General features: G+C 28.9%; 1 protein-coding gene across 1 annotated transcript in view; it reads right to left on the bottom strand.

Annotated features, from left to right (window-relative positions):
- Nucleotides 1–20276, bottom strand: part of LOC129958112 (calcium-independent protein kinase C-like) — a 64595-nt gene extending 44319 nt beyond the window's left edge. Inside the window, exons 1-2 of the mRNA XM_056070307.1 lie at nucleotides 19689–20276; nucleotides 17931–17985 (exon numbers count right to left, since the gene is read on the bottom strand). Of these exons, the coding sequence (XP_055926282.1) occupies nucleotides 17931–17985; nucleotides 19689–20051 (418 nt within the window). The 5' untranslated portion in view covers nucleotides 20052–20276. The remainder of the gene's footprint in view (nucleotides 1–17930; nucleotides 17986–19688) is intronic.
- Between the last annotated feature and the right edge of the window lie 6965 nt (nucleotides 20277–27241).

Here is a 27241-nt window from a genome sequence, read left to right as displayed (position 1 = left end):
TCTGCACATGTGACGCATACGATAACATTCTGTGGGTTGTTGTTGTTGTTTTTCCCAAAAAAATACATTTGTCATTTTGGGGGCACCCGGTATATCAAACATTTTTCAAGAATTATAATTTTTCAGTCAGAAAAGTTTTATATGACGAACAAAAATATTCCCATAAGAATTATGTATACCTACTGATTATCTACTTATAACGGTGTGTAAGAAAGAATGCAAACTAAATTCCAATAGAAATTCAAGAAAGATAAGTTTAAGGGAAAGCAACAAACACCAGATAAACATCTGCTGGCGAGTCAAGCAATTCTCCTTTTCGGTTCTACGAGTCCCTTTCGCAACATGAAGCAGGTTTTTTCGAGTCTTGTTCCCAAACTGAAATCCTTGGAGCGTGAAACTGGGATTCAAGAGCGTAGAATGCAGGCTGAAAATATGGCGCTATAAGAGAACAAGAAATTTCGGTAACAACGATATCCATTTTGAAAAATCATTGCTATTTGAATATTTATAAAAAATAATTCCTTTTATAGTTTAATTTTTAAGTCTTATTTAACTTTATAAAATTAATTATGCTATAGTTGCCGTGCTCAATGAAGTTGTTTCATGAAATCAATTAAAGCATAAAACCTACTTGTATCCAACGGTAGCGAAATAGTTCAAAGACCCAGATAAAGAATTCGGAAAAGCTGCGTCCCCAGTAAGTGCTGCAACTCTATTAATTTTTTTATAGAAATTATTTTCCGGGAATCTGTGACTTCCACCCCCTTACGAAAAAAAAAACTGCTTTGATGAGATTTTTCATTATTTATTTATTTATTGAAAATTTTATAACTTTGTAAGAGGGCTTGATAAAAAAAAAAAAAAAAAAAAAAAAAAAAAAAAAAAAAAGAAGATATTTTTGAAAAATAATACCTCAGTTATACAGATGAAAAATACAGGACAAGACAAATTCAATTGACGACAAGTAAAATACAAATCCTTCATCTATACTAATAATAAAGATGAATTAATGAAAGTGTGTGTATGTGTGCGTGTACAAGTGTGTGTGTGTGAATGCGCGAGTGTGAGTTAGCGCTCCACAGCATCCAAATTCAGTATTTAAATAGTTAGTATTTATATAGTAATAAGCACTTCGAGATGTTTTGTTTTCAAACATCCGTATGCCAACTAGCCGCATATGGCTACTCGCCGGTTCGCCAACATTAATGCTAGTTAAAATTTTCAATTAAATATTTTATGTAGCTTCTTCATCAAAATATTTTTAGGCTTCAAATTTTGATAGTCACACAATTCAAACATACGATTATAAAGGCCTTAAGCCATAAGTACTATGCATCTCTCTCATTTTCCGTCAGGCCCTGTAAAATTTCAAGTGGAAATAATTAAACTGCAATGAATATAAAAATATTTTTTTCTGAAACTAAGCCTTTTTTAAAAAATATGTGTATTGGAAACAGTCATTCAGCAGTCTTAAGAGCACTACAGGATAATTTTCATGATTTATATAACATCTCAAGAATTATTCAACAACAATTTCTGAGATTCGTCATAAAATTCAGTTTTTAGTTTTACTTTCAAAAAAATTTATATGATGTGAATAACAATATTTTATTTTGTTGGGGTTCTATGAATATATTTAATAAAATTTAGACTTCATAATTTTTCGGTCCGTACGAATCATAGTCAGCGAAATATTCTTAAAACATTCATTTTTAAATAAACAAATGAACGTTTATATCTACTGATCTGATCTGATTTACAGTATCTGATCTACAAATCTGATCGATTTATGAAATTTGGAATAGAATAGTTTAGAACAATCAACATTTTCATAATCTTAGGCCAATGAGTCTTGAAAAACCCTGGGCGCTGACTGCGGTATCATCTTTAAGAAAGTTGATGGTCTAAAATCGCCCATTTTTACTGAGCTGTGATATTCAAATTTTCATAAATGTCAGTTTTAGTGACTGACTTAGTTAACTGGACTGCTCTCTCTTTATTTAAAATATTAGTGTTTCCAGAATATTTTGTAAAATAGGATTCACAGAGCAGAGGATTTAGACAAAAGCTAAATATTTGTAATTTATTAAAGTATTTGTTAAGTTACATAAAATATAATTATCTACTTCATTTAGACCATTTTAATACATGTATTTCTTTTATTAACGGTTTACCAATTAGCCGTTGGATCCTGAATTGAAAGGATATATATTATATCAATGTTTGCCTTAAGTGAAGCTGATTTATTGAATTAGTAATGCAGATATTGTAAAAGATCATAGAAAACTGTTCGCACTTAGTTTTTAGAAAAAATTACATTATCATGTGAGAACATGAATTTGTTTTGGCTTCGGGTTTTTGAAACCTCAAAATGCACGACGATGTATCGCTTTTAAGAAATCGATTTTTCGCTTTTAGGCTTATTAGAAAAGGATTTAAAATAAAAAAAAAAAAAAAAAAAACGGTATTCACATTTGGTGACTTATCGCCAACAAAAAGTTGCAACTTGGCCTGAATGTCTGCCATCCGATTCAACTTTCTTTTTTAATTCTAAATTTTGTCAATGTGATGGCAACACGTTGATAAAAGCTAATTTTTTTTCCATGCACGCGTAACTTGCTCGGGTAGGTTAAATTTTATTTTTATTTTGCGAGAAATAAATTATTGAAAAACATAATTAAATTATTTTGTAAAATTCATTAAAAATAGAAATAAGTTAAAACATTAGTACTACTGAAAAGATTATTTCATGAAATTTAACTTGATGTAAAAATCATTTTTGTGCGATAATATTTTCGGAAGTTATAGCGGGAAAACACCAAAATTTCTTTTAATTTTTTTATTAATTAAAATTTTAATTTAAAAAAATCATTCCCACCCTCCAAGGTATGCATGTGCCAAATTTGTTAACAGTAGGTCAGATGGTCTGGCCTGTAGAGCGCCAACGGATACACATTGAGCTTTATATTATTATAATATTTAATAGCGGGATTTTTCTCCATTATTCAAAAAGTAAGAAATATTTTGTTTAATAATAAATGCATCGTTATCCTGTGTGACCAAATAAAGAAGTGAAGTTACAGTATCGCGAAAGATGAAACGGGCGTTTATATTTTTAAGAGCGTCATGAGATTAGTCTCCATTCGAAAGATCCACAAACAAAACTTAAGCAGGGCAATTAAAATAATGCGGCTTTAATTCAGACACCATGAACATGGAGTTATACCTAAACCTGAAATTAAATATAACCAGTATTCCCAGCTGGTCATGAACGATGACTAATTAATAAAATGCATTCTATTTTCGTTGTTTTGCCAAGAGTTCTTCCCCTTTCTTCTCTTTTTCCTTAGTTCAAGAAATTTATTTCTTAAGCAGATTTACTATTATGTTTTGAAAGAGCTCACTTTTTTTTTTATCTATGACTGTAAAATCATTTCTCTACTAATCTTCTCTGAAGATCATTTATTCGCTATCAGTGGAATAAATATTCGCTTTATAATTGGCTTAATAATGTGTGATAACAGAAATTTAATTCGAAATTATGAAGAGTCCTAAAAATTAATTGAATCTCACAGTCATTCTGCCTCACACATTTTTAATAATAAAGATCAACATCACGAAATCTGTCATGGACCTGTTTACTGTCTTTTGTAAAGATTTATAAAAAAATTAATTAAGTTGGCGAATTTAAAGTGACTGATGAAATCAAATCATATGATATTTGTATATGCCAAACTGGAGCTGAGATACAAAAAAATAGATTTTCTTTTATAGAATTTCTTTTCGCGTCGACTTCCAGGTGACTAGAATCAAAAGATATTCCTTTCCCTCCAACTAAAGAACAACATACCCTTTCAACTAAAGAAATGCCAAAGATCTGACCTATAAGGTTGACACTATTACCAAATACGCATCCATCTAAAAAAAAAAATGGCCCATACAACACCAGCGGGGAGCATTTCAGACTTGAGAATAAGCAGCTTCTGGAATGGTTCTCGTCATCCTGGTGGACACACAAATGGTGTGAGGGTGAAGGGACGTGCCTCCTATGGGAGGGGTTGAACCGTGGCCACTGATCGTTAAAAGCAAAAATCGCTTTTATTTCTTATTGTCGAATGGCAACAGTCCAAAGTAAACCATCAAAGGAATTTCAGATGGCTTCTATAGCAGGTCTATTAAAAAAATAATTAATTATCGAATTCATCTTATTCATTCCATCTTCACAGCCGAAGCCTCAGTGATATGTCTAGTCATTGCCGAGTCACAATTCTAGAAAAAAGCCTTCTGTTGTTAACAGTTTTTCTGCTTAAAAAATTCTTTAAAATCATTCAAGCTTAAAAAAAGTCTTCCAAACTTCCCTTGAAAAATATATCTACAAATCTCCTAGAATGACTCACAGAAGGCTTCTATGTCACTTGCGCTCGATAAATTTCCCCCCTTCCGCTCAAGTGTCAAGAAAGACTACCACATTATAAACTTTATCTTTGCATGTAAGATTTGGCGATTTTACAATGTACGCCAAACTGTGCGGTCAACTGACCCATCAACCACCCCCAATAAAACGATTAACCAATAAAACTTTCCCTTACTCTCTGAAGAGGTCACTGTCTTTGTACATCACGAGAGGGGTTTGGTGGGTTAATGAGTCACCCAAACTTGTTTGGAAAAAATACTCTTTGAGTTGGATATTTTAGATTTTCTCTGCTTGCACAAAAAATCATACTGAGGCCTGCGTGAATGTTAGAAGGGCTCTTAGAACATAGAACTCATCACTGATTAATTATTGAAGCACTTCGATTTTGGGACATTTACTTGCTCTCTATAATTCTGTTAATTAACATTTCCGAATTCTGTAATTTAGAAGGAGTAATTCAATGTTTATAGTATTTCGTTTGACACGATTTTATTTTTATCAATAATTGCTTTTATTAATTTTTCAATCCAGGAGAATCGGCCAACATCTATGTGCCTATGAAATTGTAAGACCTCGGATTCATCCCAAAAGAATGGCTCAATCCTTTCTCTCAATAGTTTTAGTACTAACAGCGAATTTTAATAAAATGTCCCTAATTTTTTTTCGAATTTTATAAGTAAATTATTTATTCAAAATATATTAAATAGGTTTAATTGAGAAAGAAACGAACAAAATTAAATTGAATTTTTGTATATTTCGTTATTTCGTATTAAAGTTCTGGAATATTTCAGACTGAATATTCATCTAGGAATTGTTATAATTTTTACTTATACATAAAAAAATAATATGAAAATAATAAAAAGGTGAATTTAAAAAAAATGAATATAATTTCTAAATAATTCTTTTTTTAATATGCATTCACAATATGCATAATATGGTCACTTACTTTTAACAAAAATAAATAAAGAAATAAAAAAAAAATAAACTAACTGCAAACATTTATCTCTCTGACATTCAGCATAGTCAAGACTGTTCCGCATTTCTGAAAGCTTAACAGCATTTTTTGTTCATTTGTATGTAATTAAAATTAAAAAAAAAGTTTTGAGAGATTCATTGAATAACTTGGTAGTAATGTTGCTTTTTTCAAAATAGAAATTATGATTACTCCTATATAACCATGAATTGAAGAAAAATAGTTGCAAAATATATTGTTACACAAATGCTAATACACATTAAAAAGCATTTTTTTTTAAAGTTTTTATGAAAGAAATGGCCAACTTAGTTTTATAATTCAGATTTATGGTTGCTAAAGTTTACTTAACTTGTCATTGATCGCTTACTCACAAGAACATATTTAACTTCAAATTCTATTGGACATGTAACATTTACTATTGTTCTTAAAACCGTATACTATTCCGCTTTTTGCGCAATGCATCTTTTTTTAATTTTCAGTAATCTCAACAAAAAATGGGAACTTGAAAAACGAAAGTGTTTAAATTTCAACTAATACGAAAACTTTCTCAATCAGCATTGTTTATGAGCATTACAGATAATATACTTATCTAATATTAATTCATTTCACTGACATTGACCCTTATACATACAATAATTTGTTACATTAAGGAGTAACAAGATTTAAAAATAGATACACTTTCTAAAAATTACAACGCTATAACTTCCGAAAATATTAAAACACAAAATTGATTTTTGCATCAAGATAAAGCTAAAAAAATTATCTTTTTAATGATACCAATGCTTTAATCTACAAATTAAGTTTCGATTTTTAACGTGTTTTTAAAGAAACATTTTAACTATATTTTTCAACAATGTACTTCGCACAAAATAAAAATAAAATTTAATCTGCATTAGCACGTCAATGGGAAAAAATTAGCTGTTATCCACCTGTTGCCATCACATTGAAAGAAGTTCAAATTAAAAACATAAATCAAATATTATTGTAAATTAAATATATAAAAATGTAAATTTCAGCTAGTGTCTGTATGAAGCGAACAAATTTGAAATATATTTTCTAAAAAGTAAATGGAGGAAAAGATTGCTATAAACTTTTACAATATCTATATTATTAATTAAATCAAACAATTAAATTTAAGGTAAACAGGGTTTATATATCTATTGGATAGTCACTGTAATCAGCGCCCATCAGTCAATTTTAATCAGGGGCACGCATCTACTAACAAAATGGTCTAAATGAACTAAACAATTACAATTTATGTTACTGGAGTCAATAAAAGCTCCGATGAATTAAGAATTTTAAATTTTTTCATAGGTCCTTTCAATTACCCTTTGTAATCCGTTTACATGTTTATCCTTTTACATTAACCTTTGAATCTTATTTAACAAATTGTTTTGAGACATGAATATATTTACACTTAGCACTTAGATCTCTCTTCTCAGGAACCATTCAAGGCAGTGCATCATTTTGGGGTTTTATTTAATTATTTTATTAAATTTTGAGTGATAAAAATATGTAGATTAATTTTCTGGGAAAATTCATATATATTAATTTTTCGGAGCAATGAACAAGGCTCTTATTAATAATAATAAGATAAATGTATGTACAAGATCTCATAAATGAAAGATCAAATAAAATTTTTACAAAAATTATCGCCATTCCATTATTACCAATAAGCCCGACCGGAAATGCAGCTATGGAAAACTAAAAACCGTCACCCGCGCCAAGTTTTCTTGCCAAAGGTCCAAATCCCAGTAAACCTATGACAGCAACAGGGGAAGGGAATGATTTACCGAGCGCAAAAGTTCCGATTCCCACAGAAGAGCTTTAAAAAAAATTCTACATTTGGATTCCAGAGCATTCAAATATTCTTGCCGTGTTATGATAGAAAGTTATCTTTTGATTTTTTCAGCTATACAGGAGAGGAAAATCACCCGCTTTTTTTAATTAATAGTAGAATTAAGACTTTATCTGTTGTGCTTTTGATTATGTCAGTTATTATATTTAGTATTTATTTTTTTAATATATACTACGATACTCGGGTATTAGCTGCATGCCATTTGCGAACTTTACACTTAATCACATTTCACAGGTGAACATAATCAGCAGACCAACACAACATCGTTGCTGATTAATCGCTGCTATGCCATTGATGCAAATACCTATACTCTAGTGTTAAAGCTAAAAGGTTTGCCTTTTAAAATGCAGCATTTTCTTTGTAACTCGGCATACATTAAACCAAAGGGACCGCCAGATTCAGAAGAGTTCCAGAATAACAAACTAGCCGCCTTTGGCGACATATTTGTGTGCTTCGATTGTTTACTTTTCACACTGTCAGATAATTTATGGAATGTACTAAAAAAACATTTTACCTTGTAAATTGGATATGACTAAAAAACGTGAATTCAACTGAATCAGCTTACCTTATTAACACAAAATGCCCAATAATATTGTTACGATATTGTATAGAATTCAGAATATCGATATTCGTGGAGGGTATCAAACATATTTTTTAAATTAGGTGGCAAATTCTACAGATATAAAATTGAGATCATTAAAAAGGTTTTTTTTCTTTGAATCTCAAGATAATACAGAGACTATTTTTGTAAGATAATTGATTAGGAAGAAATGGACATCCATTTTTGTAAGCACGTAACTATCACCCATTTATTCAAATTTCTATTAAACTTTGCGTTCGACGTCTACTTTTTTTGTTTCTTTCATGTATTCTTTCCTCCAACTGAATGTGAATAAAGCATTTGCAACAGTATTTTGCAGCTCCATTCGTTACGTGAATCCATGCAGCTACAAAAACATTCAGCAAAACAGTCTGATTACTACAGTGCGCGAAAAAAGTATAAGGACAACATGTAATTGCATGAAAATATGCTTTATTTCCATTTCACCTAAATGAACTTTTTATATTTCTTACTTCTGCTGCATAATTTTGTGATAACACTTATTCCACATAAAAAAACATAATTTAGCTTCAAAATATTGATTTCACAAAATTTAACATTAAAGGAAATACGGAAAAAATTATAAGGACATGTTGTAAAATATTTAAAAAATGTTTCAATAATCAAGAAAACTACCTTTTTTTTCAGTCAATAAGCCGAGAGGTCATAGATCCTGAAAGATCTTTTAAAATGTCCACAGATATTTTTTCCCAAGCGTCTTTGATAGCGACGACAAGATCTTATGTACATTGATACTGTGTGCCGTTTTTATAAACTTCTAGGGCTAGAAGTCCCTATAAGTTTTCGATTGGATTAAGTTCGAGACTTCTCGCCGGCCAATCAAGTAAATTTACAGAATTAGCTTCAAACCAGAGTTTTGCACTCGTAGAAACGTGTATCGAAGCATTATCCTGCTGAAAAATATAGTCCCCTGAAGTAATTAGTGGCGCTTCAGGTAACAAACTTTCTCCTAACATATCAACATACCTGTCCGAATTCATTTCACGGTTGATAAATACAATTGGAGTGGTTCCATTTGCCGCAAAAGCGCCCCATACCATAACCGAGCCACCACCATATTGAAGTCTGGAAAACACTTCCTTGGTCTATCGCATATCATACCAAAAATAACGAAACACATCAGGTCCATCAAGATAGAACTTTTTTTCGTCCAAAAAAATTACATCAGCCCACTTTTGACCAAGAGAAATGTATTTTTTGGCAAAGTAAGAACTCTTCTTTTCTTATGATGATTTGTAAGAGGGAGAGCGTGACACTAATTTCCCATAAGAAAGTTGAGGATGTTTACTCAAAACATTTTGAACAGTCCTTGTTGAGCATGGTAAACTCAAATTTTGTCTAACTTCATTTGCGGTTTCTCTTTTCTCGCAAGCTCTCCTTATAATCATTCTTTTTTGTCGACGAGTGAGAATTTCTGGTTTCCAAGTTCGCTTTTTCATACCATACATCCCAGGATTTTTTAGAAAATTATAAACCACCGTTTTAGATCTCTTGATTCTTTTTGAAATTTCCCATCCACTTAATCCACATTCCCGAAAAGCAACAATTTTTCCTTTTTCAGAGTCAGAAAGTTGAGTTCCTTTGGGCATCGTTTAAAAATTCACACTGAAAGTCGCCGAGTGGGAAATTCTTTTCGCAATCTCTTAACTTATCATTTTATGCTTTCAAATATGCAAATTTTTAAATAATTACTGGAGAAAAAGCAATGTCCTTATACTTTTTTTCCGTTTTCATTTAGGTTTAAAAATCAAAATTTAAATTTTAGCAGATTTAAAATTGGAAATTTTAATTACTTTACGCATAAAATATTTTAGTTTTACTTCTATTTTTGCTGCAAAAATTTGCATACGATTCTGTAAACAAGGTTTCTAGATGTGGCGATTTTTCGCGTGTCCTTATAATTTTTTCGGGCACTGTATTATTGAAGTGGATTTTTAGTAGTCATCCCCTAATACTACAGCATAACATTTATTAATTCATAATTAATAAATGTTAGAATGCTTCAATGAACGATGCAAAACCACCTAAAATGGGTCAAACTTTTAAGAGACGAAATTTCTTGATGATTAAAAGTGAATTTGCTCCAAAGGTTTGTTCTTTGGGTTGAAACAGCGCAGGAGAATACGTCCAGCATTATTTTTTGGCAACAGGAGAGATGGTCAGGGTTATAATAAAATCCAAATTTATTCAATGTGACGATCACTCTGGTGTTATTTTATCTTCTCTGCTATTTTAAACCATGTGCTAAGGAATAGAATGGATGGAATATCTCCTAGTGTTTTTTGGTATGCCTCCAAGGGTTCCTTTGATAAATCTAGTGAATAGTTTGAAGTGGGTGGTTTTTTTTTTTTTTTTTTTTTTTGTAATTAGGATTTTATTTTCAACAGCCTCCACTCAAAGTATGGGTACGACTTCGGGATCATTTTTGCGATATAATGCATTTAACTAAAAGAAGAATTACAAACTATAATTTCTTCCGATATGCTTAAAATGCGGTGATAGGTTTTTAATTCCTGCCGATTAAAGCAAATGTTTTGGCATTTGCTCAAAGATTTCAAGAAATTTCAATGCAACAAGTCACTATTTCTATAGAATATACTATATTAACATTATCATCATGTGAAAACATGATGTTGTTTCGGTTCAGATTTGTGAAGCCTCAAAATGAACGGGCAGAAATTCGGCGATTTATCGTTTTTGTGGCATCAATTCTTTGCTTTTAGGGTTATTAGAAAATGATAAAGAAGGTTACATTTGATGACTTATCGCCAATAAAAAATTGCAACTTGGCGCAAATGTCTGCCTTGTACCCGATTCTTCAGTCTGGCCAATAAAGAGCAGAGCTGCAAAAAGTTATCGTCCGAAAAAACACAGAGAAGAAAATTCGAAACCGCGAGGAAAAGTACCAAAAGTTATAAATTTTTCTATATCCAATATTCAATTTTTCTAGTTGGCAAAGAAAGGTTTTTGGAGTTCCGAGTGATTTTGAGATGGAGAAAAAAAACAAAAAAACATCGGTTTTCTAAAATGTGATGATTGCGCATTACAATAGACACGTGATCATTCCAAACCAGTTTAAACCGGATTTTTGCAAAAAAACATCGTTTGCTGAATATCGACGCATGCGTAATATCATAGTCACGCGATTGTTTAAAACCAGTTAAAACTGGTTTTTTACGAAAAAAAATTTGAAAATTCGATTGGTTTTGAGACGGTCAAAAGCCATCACTTCTCTAAATTGGTGATTGCGAAATATGAGTCCTGTGAGAACATGTTTTTCTGTTGGATTGATATCATGTGACTTACAAAAATAATTTCATGCATGATAACTTAAAATTTGCGATAGCAGATTCAATTTTTTTATTTTTCAATAAATACTGAATTATGCGACAGCAATAACATCATTATCTGTAATTGTTTCAATATAAAATATTAAATTTTCATTATTTTTGTCTAAGGATTAAAAGAAATTTGAAAACAATTATTTAAGTGATAAGAAATTTATCTTTGCCATCTATCTATCTTGCCAAAAGCAATTTTTTTTAAAAAAAATCAGTTTTTCCAAAATATTTTAAAACAGAAATTTTAAAATAAAAAAAATCTGGCTGATTTTTTAGATCATATATATTATAAAATTATTTTAAATTCCTCAATTTCCAGGAACATTTTAAACGCATTATATAAGCCAATTACAGTAAAACAATTTTAAAAAATATGTACCTTTAATCAGATATTCTATTTTAACCAAAAGTTCATCAAGAAATCAAAAAAAAAAAAAAAAATCATGAAAGTAACAAAGAATTCATCGAAGTTACTAAATTCTTAAATTAAGTCATTTTCATTTTGTTTTACACATGTTTATATGTTCTGACATTATATTGCAATATGGCTGGCAAACCAAAATTTTTGCCATTATAACTTGCCAAATATCATCCAAAATAGATGCGTTTGGAGAGCATTTGGCAAGCCTGATGACGAAACCGAGCAGCAAGCTTAGTTTTAACCATAAAAATTAAGCAAAGAATTGGATCTTGCTTACAAATATTCCATTGCTAATCTGCTGAGAATTTCTTATCTGATCACTTATAAAATCTAATAAATAATTTCAAAACAACATATATAAAAAATAAACACGAATTAATTTTATTTGAAAAACACAAAACATTCCAAACTGAATTCCGTACCAGTCATTCTAAGTAAAAGCAGTTTATTAACCATTTCTCCTTTTTAAAGCTATAAAGCAGAAGGTAATAAAATAATGATAGCACTTAATCACCTTTTACAATGTTTTTCACTTCGTGAACCGTCATTTTCATAATGCAACACACTAAATCTTTGATACCAATATTCCTGTTTCTATTTAAAGATATGTTTTTCAAATATAATAATATTTTGATAAATTATGTACTTTCTTTTAATTCAATCTATAAAAAGAAATAGCTTTCACTCAAAACAAATACAACATTCTCTTAAAAAGCAGACTTGGCAAAAAGGTGGAATTAAAATCTGGAAAATGAGTTCTGATTATTGAAAGAATACACCATCCACTGTAATGTGCTTAATTGTTATATAAAGCATTGTTCTACTGTGGAATAAACACTTTTAAATTCATTTATGTTTAACCTACAAGCAACATGTGGGATCACCTGGGCTCTTCATTTCCACTTTCTCTTTAAATTTTAATCAAGCCCTTTTTTCCCTTTTAATCAAGCATATGTGAGGTCTTTCTGGCCCTATCATTTCTAACAAAGTATTAAAATTATCCATTTTATGTTTAACCACAAGCATAAACCTGGGGTCTTTTTTGCCCCACTATTTGTTCTATTAGAATTGCATGAAATTTCTCATTCTTATCTTCTTAGTTACATACTAAAACCAAGATTTCAACTGCATTAGGAATAATAAACAAATAAATAATTAACATTTGGTTTAACCAAATAAAAGATGGATATATATATGATAGCATTATAATTCAAGCATCATCAACATACAAGATTAAAACAGATGTTTGAGGAGTATATCACAGTGGTGAACATAATGTCATCATTTATTGCGAAATGGTGGCTGTTTATGTCATCACTGCTTATGTCGAATAGCTTTGGTAAGCAAGGCATATTGCAAAGTTTTATGAAAGGTAATGAAGACATTGGTGAGAGATGAAGAAGATAATGAAATAATTCCTAATAGCATTTAATGTAATCTTAATAAAGGGAAATGCAGTTTCAAGAAAATATTACAGATGATGTATTTTGATCTTTACAAGAATGGAAACCGTTATGAAAGAGCTTTTTTTAATTTTATTTTTTTGAGTAGAATAACATAATTTCATTGAATAGGCTCAAATATAAAGACTGAGAGTTTTTTGGAATAATTTGAATAGTTTTAATATATATAAATAGATGGTTTAAATTCAAAGTGATACAAATCAATTTGAAAAAAATTAAGTTTAATATTTTAACAATTGAAACCAATCATATCCTATCACATATTTGTAATTGCAAATGTGTAATTAATTATAAAAAGCTTCAATTCGGTATTTTTCTTACTGTGACTTAATATGTATTTTCCTACCTAGCAGAAGACACGATAAATGTGAGGGAAAATATTAAATATATACAAATTCAATAGAATCAAAGGCAAACTGAAGAATCATTTGCTTACTTTAAACATGCATTTTTTTTTCCTTAGAATATATATCTCTCACTTTTTTAACTGTCACTTTACCTTTTAGTATCATGACTTCCCATCTGTTGAAAATCCAATGAAATCAACCAAACTAGTTGCTTTGAAAAAGTGCAATATCTAAACCGCACAGGAGCAGTTAAAGAAGATACAGAGCATTCTAATTTTCTATGTAGAAGATATTGCAATTGCTACATGTTTTATGGAGAATAATGTATTGCAAAATATTACAAAATGTAATCAAATCAAGAAAATATACGGAGTGATAAAAATGGCAATGAGGAGCTTATTTAAAAAAATCTTTATAAAAAGGAAGCTATCACAGCATTTGATATAATACAAAGAGAATTATAATTTTAAGAAAAGGCTATAGACTGCATTTCAATCTTTACAAAAGTGTGAATAATTTTATAAATAATGTAATCTTCATAATGTAAGACTTGTATAAAGCAGGAATAGAGACATTTTTGTTGTTTAGAGTAAATATTAAGATCAGTAAAGTAAAATGTTAAGTTTCAATCTTTTTGTTTTTCGCATTTTTATAAAATCTTTATCAGCAAAGTGTTATTTAATAATTTTTCTTCATATTAAAGTTTCCAAGCAGAATGACGAGACTTCATTAAATACAGACTTAACTGTATTTGTATTTTTTTAAAATAAAATTCCTCAGCATATTCATTTTTTTTAAAATCCTTTTTAACCTAAATCCCTGTTAGCCTATAAATGTTTTAGTAAGAATTCAATGAAAAATTTGCAATTTGTTTTTATATTTATTGAAATTTTCCTAAATTTAATTTTTTTTATGCATTTTCAATATACAGAAGTTTGATTGCATAATTAAAATTTATTTTCGTTACAAAAATATTCTAATACTGTTAACAATGAATGAAACACTTCGAAGAAAAGTGTATTTTTAATATGTACATACTTTTCACTGTACAAATAAATTTTCTTATATATTTTAAGTTATAAACCAATAAATAATTCATCCTCAACATCTTAAATCATTGTTCTACAACAGGTGTTCTAAGCATCTCTTAATTCTGTACCATATAAATAAGACTCAAAAACATAAGTACCATCATTCTTCAATTAAGAATTAATATATCCTAAATAAAATGTTAATAATAAAAAAAAATAAACATCTTAAATTAATATTATAAAATTATATTCCAAAAAATTTTTGAATAATTATAAAATATAAATATGTTATATATTGTTGTAGCTAATTTAAATAATACATGATAATAAACATTAAGATTTAATATCAATAAAGTTTAATGCAACGATTTAACTTGTTTCATTTTAACCAAGTTCATGAATTTGATCTTATTTAATTTCAATCTTAACTAAGATTCAAATTGCAATTGTGTCCATTATATACTTTTAATAAATATAAAAATTAAAAAGAATTTCACAAAACATAATATGCTAATTTTTGTGTGTGTGTCAGGAATTATTTACATTTTTTTTTTTTTTAGACAGATTTATATAAGTTATCTTTTTTTAACTTTAGGAAAGGGTTTCTACCAGATGAAATATCAAAAAAATTATTATTTTCTTATACTAAAACATTACTAGCAAAGTGACACATACAATGTCTAAAGTGACTGACACCGTAAGTACCAAAAAGAAAAAAGATTTGCATAGAATCTCCTAAAAATGACTTAATGCTTTTGAAGTTCACTAAAATATTGCTACTCTTTAAACTCTATATTTTACAATGGAAATTTTTAAAGTAACATCTTTATTTTATTCTTAATAAAACTACACAAATAATTTGAATACAAAGCAAGTTATTTTTTAAAAAATTAATAGCTAAAATGTGAACTTACTAAAGTCATTGGAAATATTACTACATAAAAATATTACAAATCAATAAATATAATAATATTTAAGTAATTTTAGAACTTAATTGAATACCAAGCATTGACAATGCTTAGAAAATGAGTTTTGAGGACTTAAATTATTCTCTGATCAATGCTTCCTCATTCATTTGCAGTACCATCTTCAGTTCACTTTTCATTTTAGTGCTGTATTTTTGAAATTTTTCAGTTATCTTAAAATCTGCTCAACTGGATTTAAACCTCATGACCTGTGTAATAAGAATCATTATGTTTGATTTTTTTAAAAAAATTAATTATCTTAATTTAATTTTAAATATCATATTTTCAATATGCAAATTTTTGGCTAATAATTTAAAATTATCTTTTCAAATATTTAAATATAAACCATTATCCGTTGTATCATTAATATGTACCAAATTGTGTTGCCCTCATATTAACATATGCCATCAAGCAGGTTTCTGGAGTTTATCTTCCCATTATTTCTCCCAACCACATATACAAATATTTGTTAATGAATGTTAATACTTTCACGATAAATTAATATTCCAATCTCAATTACAACTCATCTAAAAAGAACTTAAATAATAATAATAAAATTATTTAAAATCACATAGCTGTTCACATAGAAATTCAATATAGCTGTTAATATTTTATATTGAAATATTTAACATGACAGTGAAATTTATTTTAGGATAGATGTTCACATTAAAATATAGCAGCAAGATTCAATAATAATAAAAATTAAAACAAGTCGATATAAATTTTAAGATTTCATCTAGATGGGATATCAACATCTAGATGAGATCTAGCATCTAGATTTTTGAAGGCAATATATTATTTACATAGATTATAGTGATAACACTAATACATAAATAGGACAAATTCAATAACTTGTTGATGAAAAAAGAAAATTTATTAAACTTTATAATTTTCAATGATATGTAAATAGTATTTTCTTTATTCAATGGAATTCATTTTAATTTTTATTTTAACAGAACTTTACTTACAGAAACAGAACTTTAAAAATTAAATTTTTTAGCAGTAGAGTGATTGGAAAAGAAAATGCGAGTTATATGATTTTAATGCATCTTGAGGCATTGGAATAAAACAGGAATAGATTAACAAATGTCCTATTAACCAGCACCTAAAATAAAGCTATTACCGCAATCAAACCTGAAGGAAGTAGCATAAAATTAAAACGTAGCCATATAATGTGGCGAGGAGGCTTAGTTAGCAAAAGAAAAACTGGTTGGAAAGTAAGGTTGAAATAATGCCTATTCTCAGTGCAATAAAAACTTTGAAATAAAAACCTAAAATAGACAATTTAAAATTAGTTGTTAAAATACTGTTAATTTACAAATAAAAAAAAAAATGTTGTCAAATAAAAAACTATGGGTACTTATTAACGGTATCAGAGCCAAAACTCGCCAAATGTAACACTAAAACCAACATTATGAGTGCTATAAATTTCACCATCAACTTTTCACCGTTAATTAATATCAAATTATATTTCCTATTAGCTGGAATCATTGCAAAAACAGAATGACAGTTCTATAAACTTAGAGCTAAAATTCATATCACATAGACAGTTATTGCTATGTTTTGACATTAATTTGGCAGGAGATAACAACAGCGTCAATTTAGGAAAGTAGGGAATAAATATATAAACATCAATAACAATTTAAACAAAATATTAAAAGTAATGCCATTTTACATTAATTATTTTTTTTAAATTATTAATACAAAAATAAGTAACGTGCCATTAGTAGTAGGTTGAAATACCATAGGCTGAACCACATTTAAAAAACTTCTGCTTTCAAAATCTGCCAGGAACACTATACTACCTAATTGTCATTTTATCAAATGCCCATATTTTCTCCAATTTAATAAAATATCCTGAAAATAGCTTGAAATAGGTGAAACTGCAACCAAACCAAATTATGGAAGCTCTACAGATAAGATTTGATACAAATGAACAGTTTACATTACAAGTGAAAGCAAAGCATAATACAACTTTTGCAACAAATGATATACACAGTATTAAAAATTTTTGTAGAAAATATCCGAGGCAATAAATTTCAGAAATATTCTATTTTTAATTTCAATCCAATACAAATTGGTCACAAAACAAAAAGAATATCAATTTAATTAACTAGTTAAATAAGATGATGTGTTAATATAAGATATTTAGGAAACATCTTATGTAACGGCACAAAATTTGAATCAACTTCATATCAGAAAAGAATTTATGACACTGAATTTTAGACTATTCTATATTTTATTTTTAATCCCAATATTGATTGTAGAGTTAAAAAAAATGTTATACACTTCAATAAAAAATAATTCATTTTTAGATAAATCAAACAAAGAAATAATAATATCAATTCTATAAGCACACACATTTCTAAATATAATGTAGTAGAATATCATTTAAAAAGCTATTTAAAATTTCAATCAACTATATGAGATTAATAAATGAATAAATATATTCAAAATAATTTTTGAAATATTCCATAGAAAAAAAAGAGGCTTACCTTGTGGAATAAGTTCAATAACAACATGAATTTTGCCTCCAGGTTCTAAATCAATCTAAAAACAAGACATAAAATGATTTCAATACGCAAAAGAAAATAAAAGCCATTTTGTTTTGTTTTTTCAGAGAAAATTTGTTGCAGGGACAACAAAATTTCATGGTGAATATATTGAATATGCAATTTTTGATATCAGTTAAGCTTCTATGGCAGCTAAATTTCAACTAATTGTAAAATTTTCATTTATATTAACCATAATGCAACACTGCGTATAAACAAATATTTATATGTATAGAGTTCACAACTAACATGAATAATTTCCAATATTACTTAAAAAATCAAATTTATACAACAAAGATTTGCATAAGATTCTTAGATGGAATTTTATAACTAGTAAAACAATATGAAATTACATATATTTCAGTGATAAGTTAATGGAAAAAAGGCAATAAATTACAGCATCTTCTTATTAGAAAAATTAAAATGCAAATTTCATTCACAGATAAAAAATGTATTACATTTTGAGATAAAAACAAATTAAACAGGAAGAAGGACACTTTAATATAAATTTATTTCTATGAGATGGAATTTATTATAAAAAAAGTCAACGAAGGCCTTTATGATAGATCTTAATGAATAGTAAAAGTGGTGCGTATAAATATGCAAAAACAACATAGCACACTATTTTTTTACCATCATTACCTACAGAAAGAAATTTTTTAAGGATATCTAACTTTTTCCTTAAAATTAATTTACGGGAAAAAAAATCAAATTTATCTAAATGGTTTGGAATTTATCATAAAGAAACCAATATAAGTCTTTAATTAATGGGCTTAAATGAGGCAATAAGCAATAATAATGTTGCATATATATCTTTGCAAAAAAGATTTCACATGCTGCATGCTTCCGAGCTTAAAAGATATTGGATAATCTGCAGTTATATTAAGTAAAACTACCAGAATATCAATCAAAGAGGAATCATCATCTTCATCATAATTTTTTTTAATAAAAGGCAAATATTATTGAAACAATAAAAATTTATTAACTTTTGAATTGAAATAAGGAAAATGCACTTTTTACAAAATTATCAATATGGGGTTAAGTTTATCAAAAGGAAACAATATAGGTCTTTATTACAGGTCTCAATAGGTAATAATAACGGTGCATGCACATATATGAAAAAGATTTTGCACACTATGCATTTATGACACCATTTAAAAATTCAGAATTTAGTTACAATTATCAAAACTATCAGTACAGGCAGCCCTATCCACATCACAGTTTGTTTTGTTTGTTTGATTTTTTCTTTTATGAAAGATCAATTCCAATGAAATAAACATTTACTAGCTTTTGATATAAATTGACAAATGTTAATATATTTTTCTACAAATGGAGTGGAATTGATTAGAAAAATCAAATTAGGCCTTTATTACTTGTCTTAATGGGTAAAAATAAAGATAAATGTAATGTGTCTGAAAAGGATCTCGCACAATGTTTGTTACTCGTGAGAGTAAAACAGCATGAGCTGGGTCGAGAAGGGTGACAACTCTACAAAGCACGAAAGACAACAATCAGCTGTCAGATCGCCAGCCATACTTGTCGCAATAAAGGCCAGAAGCGGTCTTGTTTATATCGCTATCTCGCATTGGCATACAACAAGAAGTGAAAATTAGCAGGAAACACAAGAATCATTTCTAAAGATTCTAATTTTAGACGGAAAAAAAAAAACTGATGAGTGAGGGAAACAAATTTATTACATACCCAAACGTCAGACTCGTATTTTCCGGATTCTTTCGAAGAATTCAAAAGCTCATCAAACGAAATATTACAATTCGCTACGAAATCGTCTGGCGGTATCGCCGCATCGTGGAAAACAGTCAACCCCAAATTCTGGCCGCTATGAATATCGGTCGAGAAAAACTCGTTCCATACCGGCTTGAATGTCTTCTGCTTGGTAGAGGAGCGATCGACGTGGATTTCATCGACATCGACTGCAACATAAGGGTCGATAAGCATGGGAGTGTTTTTTCCGACAACATTTGCATGCCTGGTCGAGAATTCTGTCGGACGCAAATCCACCGCTTCACATATCTTCAATTTCATAGTTCCCGTGAAATGCGGCATTTCTGCCAACAGGCAGGTCAGTTGGAAGATGATCTATTACGTAAGGATGAGTAAATTCATTATCGGAGAAAATAAGTAGTGAAATAGAGCGCGAAAATTTATCAAATCGAGTAAAACTTTATCGAAAAGTATATAAACATGGCTATATCAGCTTATTTAGTGTGTGTGATGGTCATATTACAGTATCCCATAGTTCTCCTTGACCTGGAAGCGTAGCATCTGCGCAGGCGCCATTTTCTTGTGTTTTCCCCCACAGTGGCGTAGCCTCAGTTTTTGCTGCCCCGGGCGATTCGTGGAAAAATATATTTTTCAGCAATGCATGAGTACACATGATTTCTCATGACTTTAATGAACCGAAATTAGAAAATTGCATCAAATTATGAACTTAAAGTATACTTTCATGAGACGCTTGAAAAGTTGTTTTATAAGCAGTTCTAGCTTCAAGAGTTGTGAGGCCCAATCACAAAAAAATATTTGTCAACAAAACGGACAATGATGACAAATTTACGCTGCCCGCTGATGCAATAAGAACCTTGCTCCACCAAATCAGAATTTAAAAAATTCAAATAAAGTTTTAGTTTTACTAAGAAAAAAAAAATTCTTTGATGGATAGTTCCGCATAAATGTGGATGAAAAAAAAAAGAATGCTTCTCGCCTGAAATACAAAATTCAAGGTTTTAGATTAGAGAAAGAAAAGGATTAGCTATAAAGAGAATGTTCTTTAGTTAATGAAAATATTGATGAACAATTAATAATTATTAGAAATCAAGCAAATGATCACCATGGGCACAACATCGTGCGTTTTGAATATATTGTAAATATATTAGATAATTAAAAGGTCACTCAGAAATGCGGCTCAAAGAAAAGTTGACATGTTTTAGTTAGCTGATGAAAAATTATCGAATAAGCATTATTAAATGGCACAAGGCCGTTTTGTTTGCTTGAAATATTAACATCATAAGCAAGAGATTTTGAAAAAAAAAAAAAAAAGCTTATTTATAAAATTGATGCAATTTTTTAGTGAAATAAATATCTGTGATTTTTCAGGAATCTTTTGATTAACGGGTGCGTTTACAATTTGTAATCAAAGCTGTAATTAACAAGGAGGCAATATAATTTTTAAATCAACTCTGATTAGAAAACTGATATTTCAACAATCAGTCGTTTGTGTAATGTTCATCAAACACGAATGCAATCCACTCATTCGAAAAATTGATTTATAATAATAAATATAAAACTATTCTATGTATTCAAATGTAAATGTTAAAATCTAAATTCATTAAGAAATTATTTATGCGTAAAATGAGAATCAAGGAAAATTATTTAAAAAGACTTTTTTTGTGTGTGGAAAATTATCTTTTCATCGGTAGTCATTGTAGCATGTCTTTAGAATATATTGTTCTTGACAAGTATAAACATGCATCTGTGTTTTTGGGACTCAAGAAAGTCTAAAATATGGAAATTCCTCATCATCTTGAAATCGAATTTCTTGGCAGTGACAATATTTACTTTTTGTTACTTCCGAAATTAATTTAGTTAGAAAATAAGAATGGTAAAATGAAATGCTGAAAATAAATAAAAAAATGAATCATAGGTAAAAAAATATTGTAAATTTGAAAAAGACGGAATACTAAAAAAAAAAAAAAATCTAAGAAAATGATTTGATATTAACTATTTTTCTAATTGCTAGCTATAAAATTGACAAAGAATTGAACATATTAAGGAGAAGTGACGTCCAGAATACCGTAAGATTTTTTTTTTTACCCTTGTAGTTATTCTTGTTTTAGCAAATATCATTGCGTGTTATAGCATAACTCTGATCAGTTCGTAGCAAGGGGGCTGTTTTAATAAAATAGGAAGATGCCACGAATAATGTTTTCCAGATATGAGAACATTTTATTTTACCATAGCGCCACAACACTCAGTAGAGAAGTAGTGAAATAAGTTCATCATAGTTGCATTCCTATTATTTTTCTCCGAATCGCTCTAAGTTTCCCTCTTATTCTCCTTCTCAGCAAATGCACTCTTGTGCATGAGGTATAAAGTCAGCCGTCAACTCAATGTATTGCATAATTTTTCGCCACGTCATCATATATGGCTTTACAAAGTGACACAAACGCACTAGTCCTGAAAAAAGAATGTAAATATCTGGGGTGAGAGGATAATATGATGCCATCTCGATATAGAGGTAGATTTAATTTTAAACGACAGCGCCAATCATTCATCTGCATTTTTGTTATTGTAATTGCACAGAAAGTAGTTTTAAAAAGTATTAACTATGTGCATAGTAAAAAAAAAAAGAGTTATTATAAAATCATATTTACAACAAGACCGATGAAAAATTTAGTTATCAGGTTTTAAAAAAAGATGGAAAGGTGACCAGCTGTTCGTCTAAAATATCTTGAGCTCGGGAAAACAATCGTTTGAAAACGCAGTGTTTTAGATAAATTCAAATTAAATTTGTTTTCTCTTTACATGAGCATGGCAGATATATATATAATTTTGGAGCCAAAAAGCAGAAAGAGATATTGTAAGGCGCCACAATGACTCTTTTGAGAACCAGTCGAAAAGATTAATCACCAAGCTTCGAGGAGAGAAACAGAGGCGGCATCAGAGGCTTGCCGACGTGTGGGACAAGACAAATCCGATAAGCGCGCAAGCACAATTTGGCTTTAAAATAGCTCACAATGATTAATTTTACATTTAATTAAACAAAATTAACTATTATTTAGCTTTTTCTATTCAGATACTAGCTGATATATATATATATATATATATATATATATATATATATATACTGTCTGTCCACGACAAGAACACTGCTAGGCAATTGTCTATGTTTACGGCGGGCGTTATAGAAACGGGTTCCGGTAGGGACTATCCATTTTGAATGGGTGGAATCGGATAGAAGTCTGGAGGGTATTCCTTTTCTTGGCGTCAATGTGAAGCGATAAAAGCAAACCTGTTGCTCATTCGTCTTCTCGCTTTAATCGCAGTTGCACGTATCTTTATATTCGCTTAGCTTATTTCTTTTATATTTTATAAATCTTTTCTTTGGTTAATATTAACTGCATTTCATTATTTAATTTTTTTTTTTTTTTGTCTCTTATATTTCGACATCCTTTAAAATGCCTTTTCGATTTAAGAAAGGAGAAACTTTAAAATCACAAGCACGTTACTATGGGCTAAATTAAGATAAAACATTGGAAATTAATTAAACTGAAATTAGAGTTTAAAATATCATTATATATATATATATATATATATATATATATATATATATATATATATATATATATATATATGTATATACTTTTATAGCTTTTTCTGGATCAAAAACTTTTATTTAATGTTATAAACTGAAATTTAATAAAATAATTATCGTAAATTAGAATGTAACTTTTTAACATAAATAAGATCACCTTTTGAATTGATCGACATATGTAACTGGAAAATATAGAAATCCATTTCAGATCATATTTATAAAAAAAAAAAATTAACAGTTGAAACTTTTAAAGCAAATTGTACTCAGCTGTTTGTATAAGTAAAATTAATTGATTTTGAATTTTTTATTTGAAAAGTGTATTGAAAATTTATTAAAAAACGTTCTTGCAAGGAACTTTGAATTTCATTATTTTTTAAAGAAGTATATTTTACAATTGAGTATTTTATTTTCATCGAAATTATTGAATAATTTCCTTAAATCTACAGGTATAATTAATTCAGTTATCTCCTATCACAGTCATTGTCAAGATAAAAAGATGGGAAGTAAAAAAAAAAAAAAAAAAACACGTTGTTTTAACTTTTTGCTCTTAGTGTTAAATAATAATTTTGAGAAATTGTATTTATAGTTTTAAAAGAAAAAAAGAATTACTTTGAAACTAAAAATAGTGATTATATTATGCTATATGAAAATATTTAGAGATTAAAACAATTTAATTTCTTTTCTGGAATTGAATGAGTATATGCAATTTTTAAGAAGTAATTCTATTAAATTTTTAATGCGAAATATTATTCAACTATATAATGGTATGAAGAAAATATTATATTATAGGTAGCGCATTACTTTTTTTTCAATAAAATAAAGAAAAATAGTCATTTATTCAGGCTTGTTTTCTCGCCTCCCTGTTGTTTCAATAGCTTTCCTTCTTAACTATGATTCCAAGAATCTAAAAATTTATGCACGTTAATGTGAGTTAGAAGGATTAAAATATTGAACGAGATTCCTTTCTACTCAGGTGCACTGATTGTGATAATAAAACGGTAGCAGATAAGTATTCTCTAACGGCATTGATGGGTTTTGAATAGAAATGTGAAGAACATTGGAAGTGAAGAATTTTAAACCCCGAAGTGATAAAATGCATGCAGGAATTTGGATCTTTTATTGCTCGAGCTCATGACTACTGATATACATTGAAAGGAAAAGCTCATTTATCACTCTATTATTTGAATTGACAGTTCGCGAGAAAAAATTTTCTTTGAAATAATTGTATTTCTTTTTCAAGCCGAGGGAAATAAATAAATGGTAATCTGGAATACAAAAACAAGCTTTTACCGCGTTTTTCGTAGAATAATGTAAAGAGATTTTGGGCTTATTTAGTTGGGTTCCTTTAAGTCCGGGACATCTGGTACGTCCATGAATAGACACTTGAATTATCTTCAAATTCAGAATACTTTTACATATAAACTTTGCGAAATTAATTATGCTGTAAAAAGCTTGTGCATATTGAAAATAAGTTACAAATCAAAGTTTGGTTTTTAAAAATCTGAAAATTGATAGTATGGCAATCGTTAATTTTGTGTTTCGGGAAATAGTATATACATCAGAAAAATAAATAAATATAAATTTGGAAAGGTTTCAGGCATATTTAACAATGAACTTTATAACTTACTTTATAACAGAATAAAAGCAACCTTTTGTAAAAATTATGAAATAATTACGATTAATTATGTTATAGTTTTTATCTTAAATTAGACAGATTACCTCGCGTTTGCTGAAGAGAATTTGATATTAAAAACTTATATAAATTTAAAACAAATGAAATGAAGACGATTAATGTTTTGTCATGCATGATTTTACTTCTTAATTATTTTTTTTTCCTTCTTATGCAATCGTTAGACTTACAAATAATTATGCAGTTTTTTCTATTTGATTTGTTTTGTTCTTTGCATACATATAACAGGAATATCAGATATTTTCAATATTCCGAGTATGCAAATGATTTTCAGCTTAGTGAATTCTTTTTTAATATGTTTTCAAGAATTAAATGTAATAATACCAAATATCACCAAATTGGCTCTAAACGTGCCAACGTAAGAAACTTGAATTAATTTCTACCTCTGCGAAATGAACTCATCCTACAGTAACCTGTTTCTATAACGCCCGCCGTAAACATAGACGACTGTCTAGCAGTGTTCTTGTCGTGGACAGACAGTATATATATCAGCTTCTTTTACTGACCATCAAAATATTGTCAATATTTGAATAGTTTCTTGAGCTGTTATGAGATTTAATTTCAGAAAAAAAATATTTTTACATTTCATTCTAGATTATTGTATATAGATAGAAACACAGATTACGCCCAAAATCAATGTCTTGCTAAATGACCAAATACATGCTCTTATTTTGGAAGCTTTGTGGAATAAATGCTGAAACTAAATTCAAAAAGTTTTATAAAAGGAACTTTTTTTCAGAAATCCAGAACAGTAAATAAAAATATATCCGATATTTTCGCCAAAAAACAATTATTTAGCGTAATCCCCAAAATAAATCATTTTTAAATAAAGATTTTTTTTCTAACCACGAGTAAGAATTCAGATGATGAACAATATAGAATAGTTCGTGCATGAACGATACAGAATGCGGAAAAGACACTAGGATGTTGTTGCTTCTTAAAAAGATTCGAGGAAATATTTTGTGAATATATGTACAAACTTACTATTTTATGTAAGATATGAAAAATGGATAACTTAAACAAATTCCCCATGTATTTATTTTTCAGGAACATATTTAAAGCTTAAAAAACAAAAGCATTTTATTAAGAAACAATTGGATCTTGAATATGAACTCCCTTCTCTTCCTTTTCAGGCACGCGTTCTTATGACTAAGCATATTTTCCCCTCGAAACTATTGCAAGCTGACATTCCTCCCAAAAATTGAGTTGTATCCGTTCAGCTGCATGCAATGGTTTTTCATAAACCCTTCGTAAACAATAACGATTCTGACTCGCGCATCGAATTACAAAATTTTTAATTTTTAATCTACAATAAAGTGCAAGTATTAAGTAATTTAAAATACAAAAATCACGGGGGGGGGATGAACAAACGGGGGGAAGACAAGCGATTGCCGATGAGGGAGGGGGCAATAGTCCCCTTGCCCCTCTGCTACCGCCACCTCTGACTGCATGTTGTTTACAATTTATTAATAATTGTAAAGTCAATATTTCAAATAGAAAGGAAGATTATTTAAGTGTTATCAAACAGCTCAATGCTATTGATAAGTGTTGGCAAAGTGTGTACAACGATCTAAATTTAAATCTGAAATGAAATGTCTGCGATTAAAACATAAGATTCCTAAGAGTAGCATGTGGATTAATAATTGCAACTTATTTTAAGGGCGCAAAACCAGTGATTTCAGATATGCGAATTCGTCTAATTTTATTACGATTTTGTTTTGGTCAATCAAGTTTTGGAATGAATTCCAAAATTCTAACCATAAGCAAGGGTTACTGAAATATTTGGAATATGATATCAAAATATCATATATACTGAATATAATATTTAAAAAATTTAAATTATTGTAATATTTCAAATTAAAGCACTATTCACCAAAAAGTATATATCAAGATTCTCTATAAATTCTATAATCAATATATCAATGAGTTCATCACATCAGTAATATCAATTTCTATCTTCATATATAACTATCTTTCCATCTATCAATATTACTGTGAAAAAGACCTCCACGTTTAAAAACGAACTGAAGTGGACGGACTGTTCATGAGCCACGTGCTCTTGTTCCATCAATGTAAAAATATGTTTCGTAACTCATTGTATATAAGAATTGTACATAGCCGTGTTTTGAGTGTGAATTCATAAAAATATGTTGCGTCTAAATCAAATAATTGTTTTAAAATGAAAGTGACTGTATTTGCTGATGAATTTTATCATCTTTTGAGTAATTCACCAAA

The sequence above is a fragment of the Argiope bruennichi genome, chromosome 2, assembly GCF_947563725.1.
Source record: "Argiope bruennichi chromosome 2, qqArgBrue1.1, whole genome shotgun sequence".
Lineage (NCBI taxonomy): Eukaryota > Metazoa > Arthropoda > Arachnida > Araneae > Araneidae > Argiope > Argiope bruennichi.
Note: the sequence above shows the minus strand (reverse complement) of the source record. Positions and strands in the feature narration are given on the sequence as shown.